The sequence below is a fragment of the Scomber japonicus genome, chromosome 19 (assembly GCF_027409825.1).
Source record: "Scomber japonicus isolate fScoJap1 chromosome 19, fScoJap1.pri, whole genome shotgun sequence".
NCBI classification, from domain to species: domain Eukaryota; kingdom Metazoa; phylum Chordata; class Actinopteri; order Scombriformes; family Scombridae; genus Scomber; species Scomber japonicus.
In genome coordinates, this window is record NC_070596.1 from 15488745 (window position 1) to 15502401 (window position 13657).

The window sequence follows — 13657 nt, forward strand, 5'->3', positions numbered from 1 at the left end:
TAGTCTCAGTGATATTTGGATGAACCCCATCAGGTTTTAAGCTACTTTTACAGTTCCAAAAGATATTGAAACTGTCAATAAACTTTATCCCATGGGGGAAGCATGCTGATATCAGCCATTTATTCAGGCCAAGAAGTCTGCTGAAAGACTACTTCTAATCTTATGAATCAATGTTTGGCACATACTGAGAACAAGAAGGCACATGCTGATTGACAGAATATAAAAATAAAAAGATTGTATCACAGTTATGGGTGTGAAGGTGTCCCGTCTCAAATGTCAACCTCCAGTTCAGAGTGTTCAACATGCTCAATGTTAGTATTGAGTACATGCTTGCCTAGCTTGTTAGCTTGATAGCATTGTAGACTGATATTATTTGTCAAGGCAGTCTTTCACATGAAAGCATGAGGATGAGGTTCTAATTCTACAATCTTAAAACCAACAAGCTGATTGGCGCTGACATGAAGGATGGTCAAAGGTGGTCATGTGAGGGTAAATATAGCAAAGATTGCAATCCTTATAACCTGCGGTTGATGATTAAACAGATGTTTGTAAATGCCTTCGAACAAAGGGCCAAGGTTTACAAAAATGCTGAGTACATCTCCATGCGGCAGTTGTAGAAGCAGCTAAGAGGGTGAAACTTACACTCTGTCATGATGGAAAGATTAATAACAGTCATATTTGTCCTTGTGGTTTCATCTATCTGCAGCACATTTGGTAAGTACTTCCTAACTTCTAAATAGTATTTCAAAAATGTTATGAGAATTATTAGACATCTAACATACATTGTAAATCATCTTTGACATTTTGAGAAATATCCTTGTATTCTGCCTTACTCAGAGTTAGAAGATCAACACAATTTCTATGTGTATAGAACAGAGGAATAGATATGGGTGAAGGGAAATTAATTCAGGAAACGCTAAACAGATTTTAAATGTTAAGAGACAACTAAATTGTGAGGTGGAACATAATATAATGACATAAAGTTGGCAAATTGAATGACAGAAAATAAAAAGTACTAGTATTAATTTGCAAATTAAATAGCTTAAAAACATCCATCCATCAATTTCAAAATAAAACCAATGGCACACTTAAGACTCCATATATTTGTTTTCTTATTGTTTTACAGGACAGACATGTGAGGGAAACTGTGGGCAACAATTAGACTTATGTTCGTGCCACTCAACATGCACATCTCTGAGCAGCTGCTGTATAGATTATAAAGACTTCTGTGTGGATACCTTTCCATATTCTGGGACCATTTTTGGTGGGACAGATTTTGTCATCCTTGAAGCACGTTTCAATGCAAGTTCCAAAATAGTATGCAGGTAAGGCTTGCTTTTACACCTCAGTACTTACAGGTTCTTAAACTGGATCTGATAAGTATATTTTATTGATTGATGGCCTTGCAAGAGAAAAAACATTGGCTCTTTGGTAACACTTAACAAAAATGTCTATTTCAGCAGTATCTCATGGTCTTATTTTTTGTTAAACTATTATTTCCAAGGTCAAGAAAGATAAGTTAAACACTCAAGTATAACATTTGTTTCAACATCATAGTGTTGGAGTACAGAATCATCATTTACTGATCTTTTTTTTCTTCTTCTTTATTTACAATGGCAGGTTCAACAGTGATATCAATACTGAGGGGTATGTGGATGAAAATGGTCAAGGCCACTGTATCTCCCCACTACTGTATCAAACTGGATGGGTTCCTCTGCACATCTCCTCAGATAATGGCACAACTTTCAGTCAAGTTGGATCCTGGCTATCAGGTACAATCATGTTATGTATCACAGTACGAGAAATCTCAACACAATTTTTTAAATACCAATTATGTATAATTTCCTTTAATTTCTTCCAAATATATGATTTATTTGATTCAATGTGTTGCAACAGTACACACTGGCAAGTTAGACCCTAAGTTCAAGGCAACTATGGACAACTCAACAAAATGGCAGTACTATGGTACACCGAATGTTGGAGGCACTCTTGAGATGGCTTGGAATACCTCTTTGGTGAGAGCGGAGAGGGTCAATATAGAGCTCTGGGGATACAGAGAGACAGGTGAGTACATTTGTACGGTATACACTTTTGAGGTTGCATGAATCTGCTGATTGGGGTAAATGCTGAATTCTATAAATATTTTCTTACAGGAGAGCCATATTCAGAGCACTGGCAGGCTGAGTGGGAGTATTTGTACTCACTTGCAAAGGATCAGCCAAACGATGGTTCCTTTGGCTTTTTACCCAAACCAGCAGAGAACAGCTTTTCAAGTTGGGAGCTTGGCGCCATACGTGTCAGCTCCAGCGCCTACCCTGATGGCATGAGGTATGTACAAATGCTTCCTGCAATATCTATAAAACTCAATTATGATTAAAAAAAAATGTATTATAATCTACACCACAACTATTTACTTCACCATGATAGAAAAAACTTATGTTAAAAAGCACAATTAATATGTAAAAAGATACAGTAACAGTGACTATGTTTTGTCACGTGTTTCATGTAGGAATGTACACGCTGTGTGGACAGAGGATCACGCTCTAGCCTGGCATCTAGAGCAGAAGTTCAGGGACGACTCAGCAGTTTGGGCCCTGGACAAATGTTTAGCATGGGACCAGCTGGAAAATCAGCTGCCCAACTTCCTCAGTGAGATCATAGACTGCCCCTGCACCCTGGCTCAAGCAAGAGCAGATACAGGGAGGTTTCATGTAAGTGTGAAGAGTCACTAATTTAGATTTGCTTCACTCTTGTGAGACAGCCTTGAAGTAAATGTTTAATCACAAAGAAAACCGGAGCTGGGTCGTCTTGGCTAATACCCTTGTTTGGATTATAGAATTATAAAGAACCAACTGAAACAATAAGAAAACAATGAATCAAATAGAAAATGATAGATATTATAATAAACTACTGGTCAGATATAGACTTGTAACATAGCTGTTTAGCAGATGATAAAACAGACAAGTCTTATGTGTCGCAGGAGCATGTTTGCACCTTTGTGTGTGGGCTGAAAGACGAACGTGGAAAATCTCGTGTGGGATCCAAGCCTGTGGAATTACTTTATATCTTTATTGATGTTGGCAGTCACCATAGTGTTTTGATCTGTTCAATGTCAAAGAGCTGCCTTTCTTTATTATAGTACTAACAAGTACATGCATTTTTTTTGGTTTGTTTTTTACAAGCTGAACAAGTTTAATCTTAGATCTTATTGCCTCAGTTCATTGGCTAGTTAGTGACAAATACATTGTTTGAATTGTATGTGTTCAGTTAGTGGATTAGAGCAATGTGAAGGATTCACTGTGAAGCATTTAGTTGCTAACTGTAGTCAAATTGTGGGCAAGCAGACTGAAAAGTGAGTGGCTGTTGCATTATCACTACTATGCCTCTGAACTGCAGTTCATATGGTAAATGAACAAAGAGAAGCACATACAGACCTTGCATCTCTCTCCTTAGACTGACTATGGCTGTGATATAGAGAAAGGGAGTGTGTGCACCTATCACCCTGGAAGTGTCCACTGTGTAAGAGCTATACAAGCCAGGTGAGTCCAGACAACTTTGCTAATATGCTGTTGTGTTTAAAAACATTATATTCAAAATTTTAAAGATGCATTAACACCATTAGCAATGCATATCCTCAAGTAATTTGTAGACAATGGCTATGTAGCGCAACACTTCAGCTGATAATCAGTTTGGCTGAATCTGTGACATTTAGCAAAGAGAGGTCAACCTCCTGTACCCTCTGTTGAGTTTAGTATGGAGTAATATGTATGCAGTACTCACTTTCTATGAGCAAAATAACCATTAAGGTCTGCATTTTATAAAGCTGGCTTTTCAGTGCTCTACTTATCTATGTAGAATATATCATTCATTTTTTCCTCATGAAACATTTGTGCCTGAAAGCTGAATTTAATGCTATAAAATCATAATGCTATAAAAAAAACAATGACTGGCAGATGTAAATGATAAGATGTAAACGATAAGATGTAAATGATAAAATGAGATAAGATATACTTTTATTGTCCCTGTTGGGAAATTGGTGGTCCTGCAGTTCCATAGTTTCAGTTTTGTCCGCCTATCTATATCTTTAATCTTATCTTTAACCCTAGTTACATGCCCACATCTGGCCCACACTATTGAACTGACACTGCTAGACCACTAAGAGTCATTAGCAACAACTTATAACCCTATTAATAATGAATAAATATGCTTTTTTTGTACATTTCAATCATATTTTTAGTTATAACAGAATCAACTGTTTCAACTGACAATACTTTGCAAATGTGTCTCCAGTCCTAAGTACGCAGCAGGGCAGCAGTGTTGCTATGACAGCACCGGCGCTCAGATCCTGACAGCAGACTCGATTGGGGGGAGCACTCCAGACCGAGCACATGACTGGGGCTCACCCCCCTACAGGAAACCTCCCCGAGTGCCTGCAGAGTCCCACTGGGTCTATGATGTCCTCAGCTTCTACTACTGCTGCCTGTGGTCTGACAACTGCCACTACTACTTCAAACATCGGCCCTCCAGTGACTGCAGGCGTTACCAGTCACCCAGCTCAGGTGTGTCAATTATTCTACACTATAAGCTACAGTTCACATATTATATTTTTGTATTACATCACATAACATTTTTATAATAACTACAAGTTTGATGTGCATCACCAGCTGTGGTTTTCGGAGATCCACACTTCATAACATTTGATGGTGTCAGCTACTCCTTCAATGGGAAAGGGGAATACAGTTTGGTGACATCAACAGACAATCATCTGACAATCCAAGGCAGAACAGAGCCTGTGAATGGTGAGCTACTGCAGAAAAAAAGTTACAACTAAAGAAAGATAACAAATATCTCTTTCAAGTATACACTGCACATGCAGACATGATTATAATAAACTATTACAATAATTCATTTTCCCTGGGCCATTGATTTGATTCTTTTGCTCACAGGAGACATGATAAAAGCAACAAAGTTGACAGCTGTAGCCATGAGAGAGGCGGCCTCTGATGTTGTCGAGGTGCGGCTGGTCAGTGATCACAATGACCTCCAAGTGCTGCTGAATCAAAAAGCTCTCTCCTTTACTGAGCAGAGCTGGATGGACCTGGACGGTAAGACTCTGATTTACCTTGTAGTACATGATGAAGTCTTTGATTACAAGTTGTAATGACATATTTATGACAAAACCACACCACTAAAATGCTACCTACACATGCAGTTATTCCATCCATTAAAAATAACACAATAATATGATCGACATGTGATGTAACACTCTCCTGATATTTTAATCACATTTTGCTGATGATAGTTTTTACTCAAATAAAATTTTGAATGCAGTACTTTTACTTACAATAGAGTACACATATCATACCCAGTATTGTGTATTCATGCAGGACTCTGTTGCTAACAGTGTTATAGAATATAAAATAAAATATTTCAGGGCCTTCAAAGCAAGTTCTTGGCCTCATCTAGAATTACATTAATTCACACCAAATCTCTCTTTTAGGTGTTTTTGTATTTTCACCGACTTCTACAAATGTGACTGTGATGTTCCCCTCTGGTGCCGGGGTAGAAGTGAGATTGAGAGAGGGAACCATGGCAACCACTGTGCTCCTGCCAGAGAGGTTCAAAGGCTCCATTCTGGGATTGTTGGGAAAGTTTAACGGTGATGCCAAAGACGACCTTGTTTTCAGCAACGGACACTTTGTGCAGAATAACAGTGATCCAGAGGAGCTATTCAACTTTGGGGCAAGCTGTAAGAAATTAGAAATTAGAATCTGTGATGTTTGAAATTCATGTGATGGGTTCTTCTGTTGTGAACCTAATTTATATATATGGGCTGTTTATTGTGTGAAAGGGTGCTTTAGCTGATTGTAAAAGTACTCCTTATTTGAGGCTACTACAGTAGAAGACCAGGTTTGGTTGTAGTTAAAAGAATCATGCTCACATTAGCATAGTATTGCCTCATGTAACCCTGTAAAACATATTTATCTTATTTTCCTTTGATGCACAGAATCATGCTCATTTATAAAATATCAGCACATCTTTCAGTGCTTTAATGGTAAGTGGTAACTTTGTGTTTCTTTTGTCTTACAGGGGCTATATCCAACAACTCTGCCTTGTTCACATATGATTCTAGATATCTTTTAGATACATATTACCATGCTCCCAGACATGATGCTAGTTTTGTTCCAGTGTTTTCTGTCCCCGAAAATCCAGACGATCCACTTGACAATCAAGCCTCTGAGATTTGCTCTGGACAGGGCTCTCAGTTCTGTAGGTATGACAAGAAACACATTACTAATTTAAAAAATGTTATTATTTTTTACTTATTTTACTTATAATAATGAATGAGCAGATACAGAACAAACCTTGTATGGCATGTAGGCCACTTCAGTAAGAATGAATTTGGTTCAATTAAAAAACTCATGCACTTACCTCTGTACTGTAGGTATGATATCCTGGTATCCCGTAATGTAAATCTGGGCAATGCTACCAGAGTTTCTTATCGGAGTCACATTTCTCTTGTGGACGATCTGAAGCGAGGTGAGTGTAAACAATAAAAAACTAAAACATTTCCAGTGTTTATCATGTGTAAGGATACTCAGTGTTAGTCATTGTTATACTGTGCAGTGATATCCTGTGGCTGGCTTTCACCACCACGTAATGGAACGAAGGAGGGGACCACATATTTACAGGGAGCGAAGGTGCAGCTTTCCTGTGACGATGGCTTCAGTCTCCAGGGATCAGCAGTACGCACGTGCCAGGAGAATGGCCAGTGGTCTGGAGAGGAGACTACCTGCGTGGTTCCCAGTATGAATAAATTATGAAATCAGTCTTGTCCAATGATTTAAACTTCACAAATCATCAGTGGTGTGAGTGTCTGTGTTTGAGCATGCATGCGTGTGTCAGTGTGTGTGTGTCATTTGATCCATCGAATCAGCTGTGAGTTAAAATACAAAAAAAAGGAAAAGAAAGAAATAAATCACTCTGATCATTTTACATAAATATATACAAGACTACTGACTCTAATAAAATCAGAAGTTGTAATGCAACAACTGCATTGACCTGCTCTGAAAATCACTAAACTACCATTGCTTTGTTAAACTACAATATAGGCCCATCCTGAACCTATAATCTATAAAATTATGGGTTTAATGTAGTTAAATCTCCTCCTTGTGTTGCCTAGAATAAGAAAACATCAAGTAAATTAATGATAAGGAATACAGCTAAACAGACACTTTCTTCTATGGGCTGTGCTCCTTGCCATTAGTGCCCTGTACCATTACTTTTTTACAAGGAAAGACACAGTCCTAAATCAGAATTATTATAGCAGCTGCATCAAACTGTTTTATTTGGACTTTAATATATTACCAACAAGTTTCCCTGTGGTGTTAGCAAATAAATGTTGATAAAATTAGCCAAAAAACTGTCATACTGAAGATCATCCACTCTTACATGGCCTAAGAGTAGATTCAAACTTACCTGCATAGCGGAAGATAGTGGAATATCATCACAGATAAGGATGGAGCGTTTTCCTTTCTGCTGGGGACCTCTGCTGCATGTCATACCTCTCTCTCTTTTCTTGTCTGCATCTATACTATCTCATCAAAATTCAATGCTTTTCAAGGAACTCCTGGTTTAAAAACATATTTGTCATATTTCAGGTACCAGTAATCTCGCAGGAATTGTGGCTGGCTCAGTCATTGGAGCTATAACACTAATTGTAATGATAACAACAATCGTTCTCCACTCCAGGAAACAGAAAAGGTGCGTTAGAGTATCTGTAGGATAATATTTCTAAAATCCATTAATACATTTATTTGATATAAGGTCATTTGGACAGATGTGTGTTTTAGTTTTCTGCTATGCAATGAAAGTCAGTATTCTTTTTTTTTCTTTTTTCAAATTTCAGGAAAGCTGCACAATCAGAAGAAGTGATGTCAAGTGAAGCCTTCTAACAAGCTTTGATGGTTAACTTATATTCATATCTTCAAAAGAATTATCACCTTACATTATATGTTCATCATTTGAGTTTAACAATATATATAGTATATTTAAGTGTGTACAAGATAAATATAGAAAAATACAGAATCCATGTATGATTTTGGTATACTTGCCACAGTCCAGACTTAAACACTGTATATAAGGTTGAAGTTGGGCAAAGGTCCCTGAACAGTTAAAGACTAACTACACTCCATGGCCAAAACATATTGACTGACAGCTGACTGCTATATGATAAAAAACTGTCATGTTTTGCACTTTTGACTACACTCAACATCACTGCACTCGTCTCTGGGCTAACCTACTGCTTTAAATTTATTTGGAAGTGAAAATACTTTACTGAAGGTTTATGTTTACTATAATGTCAATTTAAGCAGCAAAGCAGAGTGTCACCTGCTCCCTGTGTAAATATTCCATTATTGTTAATGTCATAAAATGAAACTCTTTGGAGAGTTTCAAGTGTTTACTGAGGACTATTAAAATCTTTGTTCAACTTTTCATTTTTTATTATAACAACTATAATATTCAATGAACTCTGAACTGATTTAAATTATTTTTCTAACTTGTAGGACAAACTAAGTAACTAAAATATACTATAGCTTCCTCTCAGTGTGAAACCCCTCTATGACTCCAACAACTATGACACATTAAGCAAATTGGTGGGGGAAACCCTACTTTTTATAAAGGCTTTGAATAAAAACTGAATGTTAGGAAAATGTTATCAGGGGACAACGGCTAACAAATACCATGTTGACTGATTGCTCTGTTGCATCAATTAGGCTGATTAGGCCTGTTGTATTTCCTCATCCTGTACTTCTACCTGCTCCTATGTTTTCATTGATAAAACGGAATGCCTGAAATCATAAATATGCCTCTGTCTTTTTCTTAAATTCCCTACCATAATCACAGTGAGGGAGCGGTGGGGGGATTGCTCAGAGCTATCAGGACGCTTTGCTCTCACACGCGTTGCTTTAATAGTCACACACACATACACGCGCAGTCACTCTCTAGCGCGCGCTCTTGCTTGCACGCTCCATATTCCGGGAGATTGGATCTCGTTTGCGGGCGTCAGGGAGCCGCTATCAATATGCGGGAGAGTTGGGATGTCTGACTTTGTAGGAAAAACAAACGCAAAAACAGATTTTTTTTTATTGCTCGTTATTTATTCGGTTAATACCTTTAGCCCTGACTTTGTAAGAGTTCGAATGGAAAGGCTACTGATATTGCCTCATTGATAAATACCATGCCTCTCTGATAGCAAATGTCGAATTGATTTATTCCTCTAAAGCCGGGTTCATTATCTGTTCAACATAAGAGTCATGAAGACAGCTGTCGTAAAATTCCACACCACAACGCGACTGCGTCAGTATTTCTATCAATCACTTTGTCCTGGATGTAAACACATCTTTAATGTTGCAATATGTTCTCTATATTCTATATTATCTGCCCCACATACTCATCACATGATGGTATTTGTCTGGTCTTTACTTTTTTTCTTCAATATTGTGCTTAGAAACGGGACCTTGTTGTTTACGCTCCCTATGTGACTCTGAATGTACGTGCTGTTCCCTCACATAACACAAGGCTGTGATTTCTATGGACAAAGAGCACCAGTATGTGACAAGACTGCAGAGGCTACTGCTCAGTAAACTATCTGCTTTCTGCTTTCAGAGTCATTCACCAACAACTTGCCACAGACACTCAAGAGATATAAATACAGATAATTTGCATTATCCTCTTCAGGTCCCAGGGCAACGGAGGAGTAACACCCCCAGCTCATAACATACCAAGTCATTCTCATCCCTTAGATCACATTCACTGCAGGACAAGTGTTAAAATGAATCAGCTGGGTATATAAAGTGTGCGAAAGCAACATTACAGATGCCAAAGCAGCCTTTTCCTCTGAAGTCCTGCACACTTAATGATTGCATTTGAGAAGTATTGAGTTAAAATACAGCTAGCCTGTTGTTTAGTAATCTGGTCATCAATCTAGACTGGTTTGTTAGGGTGGAGCTTCAGGCTTTGCAGCCTAGTCCTACATCCTAGTCCTTCATTCTGAGCTTATTTTTTAGGATATGGGTGACCAAAATCAAGTATTATCCCGTCCCATTTTCCGCCGAGATGTGAGCTGGGATCCTTTCCCAAACTGGACACAGCCGAGTCGAATCTTTGCGCAGGATTTTGGCCTCCCTCCTTTCCTGGAGCCTAGTGATCTGGACTGGATAGACTGGGCAAAGAGGAGGCTGGCATCTTTCTCCTGGCCAGGGTACACACAGACCCCTCTTCTGCCACCACTCAGGGGTCAGCACCCTGCAAACCAAAAAGGTCTGAGACAGCTGACCAGTGGGGTGTCAGAGATCAGAACAGGTCAGGACAGCTGGAAAATTAACTTGGACGTCAATCACTTTTCACCTGAGGAGATTACAATCACAACCAAGGAGGGTTATTTGCAAATATCAGGTATGCTGCGCGTGCTTCTGCAATTGGCCAAATATACCTATAAGTACACGGTCACCCATAAAGTTGGAATAAAATATTTTTTTTACTTCTTCTCATGAAATGATTGTGACAATGTGATTTATTCTTGATAGATAAAGTGTATATATTCTCAAAATTGTATTGATCAATCTCATTGCACCTGGTCAAAGGTGATTACTGATGTGTATGAATAGAAAATAAGAAGAGGAATGTGTCTGAAAACAAAATGATTCCAACTTTATGGGTGACCGTGTAAGATATGAGGAAAAATGTATAGCCAAACATGAGTGAAAGTATTATTATGCGTTGTAAATGTACTGAGTTAAACATTTTATGCCGTATGATTAATTTTGTGCTAATTTTTGTTCTTCATTCCAAGGAAATCATGAAGAAAGGCAGGATGAGCATGGATTGGTTTCAAGATGCTTCACCCGTAAATACAAGTAGGTTGTCACTGAGAATATGAGGAATTTTGAAAACTGAAATCCATATGTTTTTTGTGTGATTTAGCATCAATTTTATTGATTGTCTATGTGTGAACTGTGCAACTAATGCTAACAGTGAAGGGAAGAGGTCAACATGAACAGATGATAAGGTATCCTGCAGCAAGAATAGAATGTAAAATGTTATCTAATTATTCAAGTCTGTATAAAATTATCAATGAAATTGGTCTGCTCAGTTGTATAAAATGATGGTATTTGCTTGTATTAGTTGTTGACACACTTTCTCTTAATTTCCTTAAGGCTACCACAGGGAGTGGACTTGCGTCACATCAGCTCCTCGCTGTCTGGTGATGGAGTCCTGTCTGTAGAGGCCCCCGTCCCTGGAACATCCATCAGCGACACAGCCAATGAGATGGTCATACCTGTTCAGATCAAACAGGAGCAGGATGATGAAAAGTGAAATAAGAGAGCAAAGCTTGATACTACAATCAGATGTAGCCCAAGTTGTGTAGAGCAAACATTTGTGGCAGTGGCATAAAAAGAAAAACTAGTTTGGTATAAATGACTAAATGTGATTCATTGTAATAACAGGCTTGTTTTTCTGCTATGAGACAACATCTAATACTGTAGTGTATCATCACTATGTCACAATTACATTATAACTCAGTCATGAAATACTGGACTGGCTTAGCAAATAAGGAATTATTATGGCTTGTCAGTATTTGTTATCATTATTTCATATGTGATGGGTTTTAATGTCTTCATTATATAAAAATACGTGTCATAAGTTGTTGTTCATACTATGTTCTAAAATGTCCCCTGAAGAAAAACCAGCTAGACATCTAAATAAGACCTGATTGATTAGCTCAGTTTCAGTTTTTCACATGGACATACCCATGTGACTTTGGAGGATGAGGCTTTGGAGATTATGGCTGAACATAAAAGCCTGAAATGGACAATGATAACACTTTTTATTGTCCTGAATAGTTATTGACCATTTACATCTGAACAGATTATTTTAATGTATGACAAAAAGATACCTCAAATGTATCAGACTTCTGTATAACAAGGCAGAAAACTAGAAAAATCAATTGGGTTGAATTTAGTCGAAGACAGCAAAATTGTGGATGAATTGTGTTTGTTTGTAGTGAAAATTGTACATTGATGTCTTGAATAACATGAAGCTGTTAGTGATATTGTATAATCAAATGTATTTAACAGCTCTTGCCATATAAAAACATTAATATTATTTTCTTATTTAGTGATTTTTATTGACACCTTTGCAGGGCAGATTATAAAATCATGTACTTCTCTACTTTTCCAATCTGTGCCTTGTATCCTGTTATAAGTATTTAGGTTCAAGGAGTGTTCATTCTTGTACACATTTATCAATATTCCACGCAAACAAGATCTTTCTGATAAGGTGTTGGAGGTTTTCCCACACCAAATCATATAAGATCCTAAAAGATTTGCAATTTTTCTTAAACATTATATATTGCTCCAAAAATTGTTTTAATCTTGCTTTACATGTAGTACAATTCCTAAATGTCGTCTTCCACATGACTTGTGATGCTAAATTTCAAAGCAAATGCACAGCAGTAGCAGCAGTAGCAGAAAGCTGGGTGTAAAAAATGATATTTAGTAAGTTGAAAATAACACTGTTGTTGTTGTTGTTGATGTTGGTAAATGAAAGAGTATGGGCTAGACCTGCTCAATGTGAAAAGTGGCTGGATATAACTTTTGTTGTGATTTGGATTTTTTTTTTTTAAAGTGGAACTAAACTGAACTGATTTACAGTAACATCTTAAGCTCCGGAAATGGAGGTTGAAAGGTGCAGGAATAAAAACCAGGTGCTTGATCTGATCAAGGCCATGATACTTAAAGGTAAACAGTGACATCTAGTGTTTGAACTGGGTAAAACATGGTAATGCAACTAAGTTACTGTATCTACTGTATGTCACGATTTGAAGTAAAGCAACAATGGAAATAACTGTTAAAAACACAGCAAAAAAATCAGATGATTGAAATACATTCATGCTAATGGTTACCTTCCTGGCATGATTTGTTGATTATGCAACTAATCGTTGGCTTTAATATGCAAATACTGAAGAGCAGTTTGATGAAGTAACTAACGATTGATTGAATTGTTTACTGTAGGCCTACTGACTAGAATAGCAAAGTAGGTGGTAGTAAATAGAAAACAGAAAAGAGGCTATCCAGGTGCTCCTTTAATGGATTTAAGGAGAGAATCTATCCATGTAACACTGGATAAATATCTTTTCAAACTGATATAGAAGAAAGATGAACAGATAATTTAAGGAAGGCTACCATATTGGCGCTTCACAGTAATCTTTTGAGGTTTATTGGATTTTTATTATGACACACTGAATCTGTTCTTTTTAGGAATTCGCCTTAAGTGTGGAAATGTTCCTGTTCTTGCTTTTGTCAATAAACATTAAAGCCAGTTCAGTGGAAATGTAATAATAGATTTATATGGGATGATCATTTTTAATTTTTCCTTCATTCATTTCGTTTTCCCTTTTTCCTTCCTGATCTACAATGTGCTCTTTACCTTAACTAATTGTGAGTTAGTATGGATAATGAAGAATTTGAAAGAGCTTAAAATTACCCCATTACTTTCAGGCCTTCAGAACAACACCTACAGTGTATCCCCTGTAATACTATTCACAGTATCACAGTCCATTTTAATGAGTGTATACTGTATTCTTCAGTCTTCA

At 37.4% G+C, this 13657-nt stretch overlaps 2 protein-coding genes across 2 annotated transcripts; both read left to right on the forward strand.

The window, feature by feature from the left end:
- The first annotated feature begins 591 nt into the window (after positions 1-591).
- susd2 (sushi domain containing 2) lies at positions 592-7955 on the forward strand. The gene is made up of 16 exons (XM_053339478.1): positions 592-714; positions 1127-1325; positions 1621-1772; positions 1897-2064; positions 2154-2328; positions 2510-2711; positions 3454-3539; positions 4291-4559; positions 4665-4799; positions 4947-5105; positions 5501-5749; positions 6091-6274; positions 6446-6540; positions 6628-6807; positions 7662-7764; positions 7910-7955. The coding sequence occupies exons 1-16, from the start codon at positions 651-653 to the stop codon at positions 7953-7955; spliced, it is 2466 nt and encodes an 821-aa protein (XP_053195453.1). The 5' UTR covers positions 592-650.
- A 2118-nt stretch (positions 7956-10073) lies between these two features.
- LOC128380381 (heat shock protein beta-1-like) lies at positions 10074-11379 on the forward strand. Its single transcript, XM_053340183.1, has 3 exons — positions 10074-10458; positions 10856-10919; positions 11220-11379. The coding sequence occupies exons 1-3, from the start codon at positions 10074-10076 to the stop codon at positions 11377-11379; spliced, it is 609 nt and encodes a 202-aa protein (XP_053196158.1).
- Positions 11380-13657: the final 2278 nt, after the last annotated feature.

Coding starts and splice junctions, on each gene's coding strand:
- susd2 (XM_053339478.1), top strand. CDS start 651: ATGATGGAAAGATTAATAACAGTCATATTTGTCCTTGTGGTTTCATCT. Junction 4,560..4,664: donor TTACCAGTCACCCAGCTCAG/GTGTGTCAATTA, acceptor GTGCATCACCAG/CTGTGGTTTTCGGAGATCCA. Junction 4,800..4,946: donor CAGAACAGAGCCTGTGAATG/GTGAGCTACTGC, acceptor TTTTGCTCACAG/GAGACATGATAAAAGCAACA.
- LOC128380381 (XM_053340183.1), top strand. CDS start 10,074: ATGGGTGACCAAAATCAAGTATTATCCCGTCCCATTTTCCGCCGAGAT. Junction 10,459..10,855: donor GGGTTATTTGCAAATATCAG/GTATGCTGCGCG, acceptor CTTCATTCCAAG/GAAATCATGAAGAAAGGCAG. Junction 10,920..11,219: donor TGCTTCACCCGTAAATACAA/GTAGGTTGTCAC, acceptor AATTTCCTTAAG/GCTACCACAGGGAGTGGACT.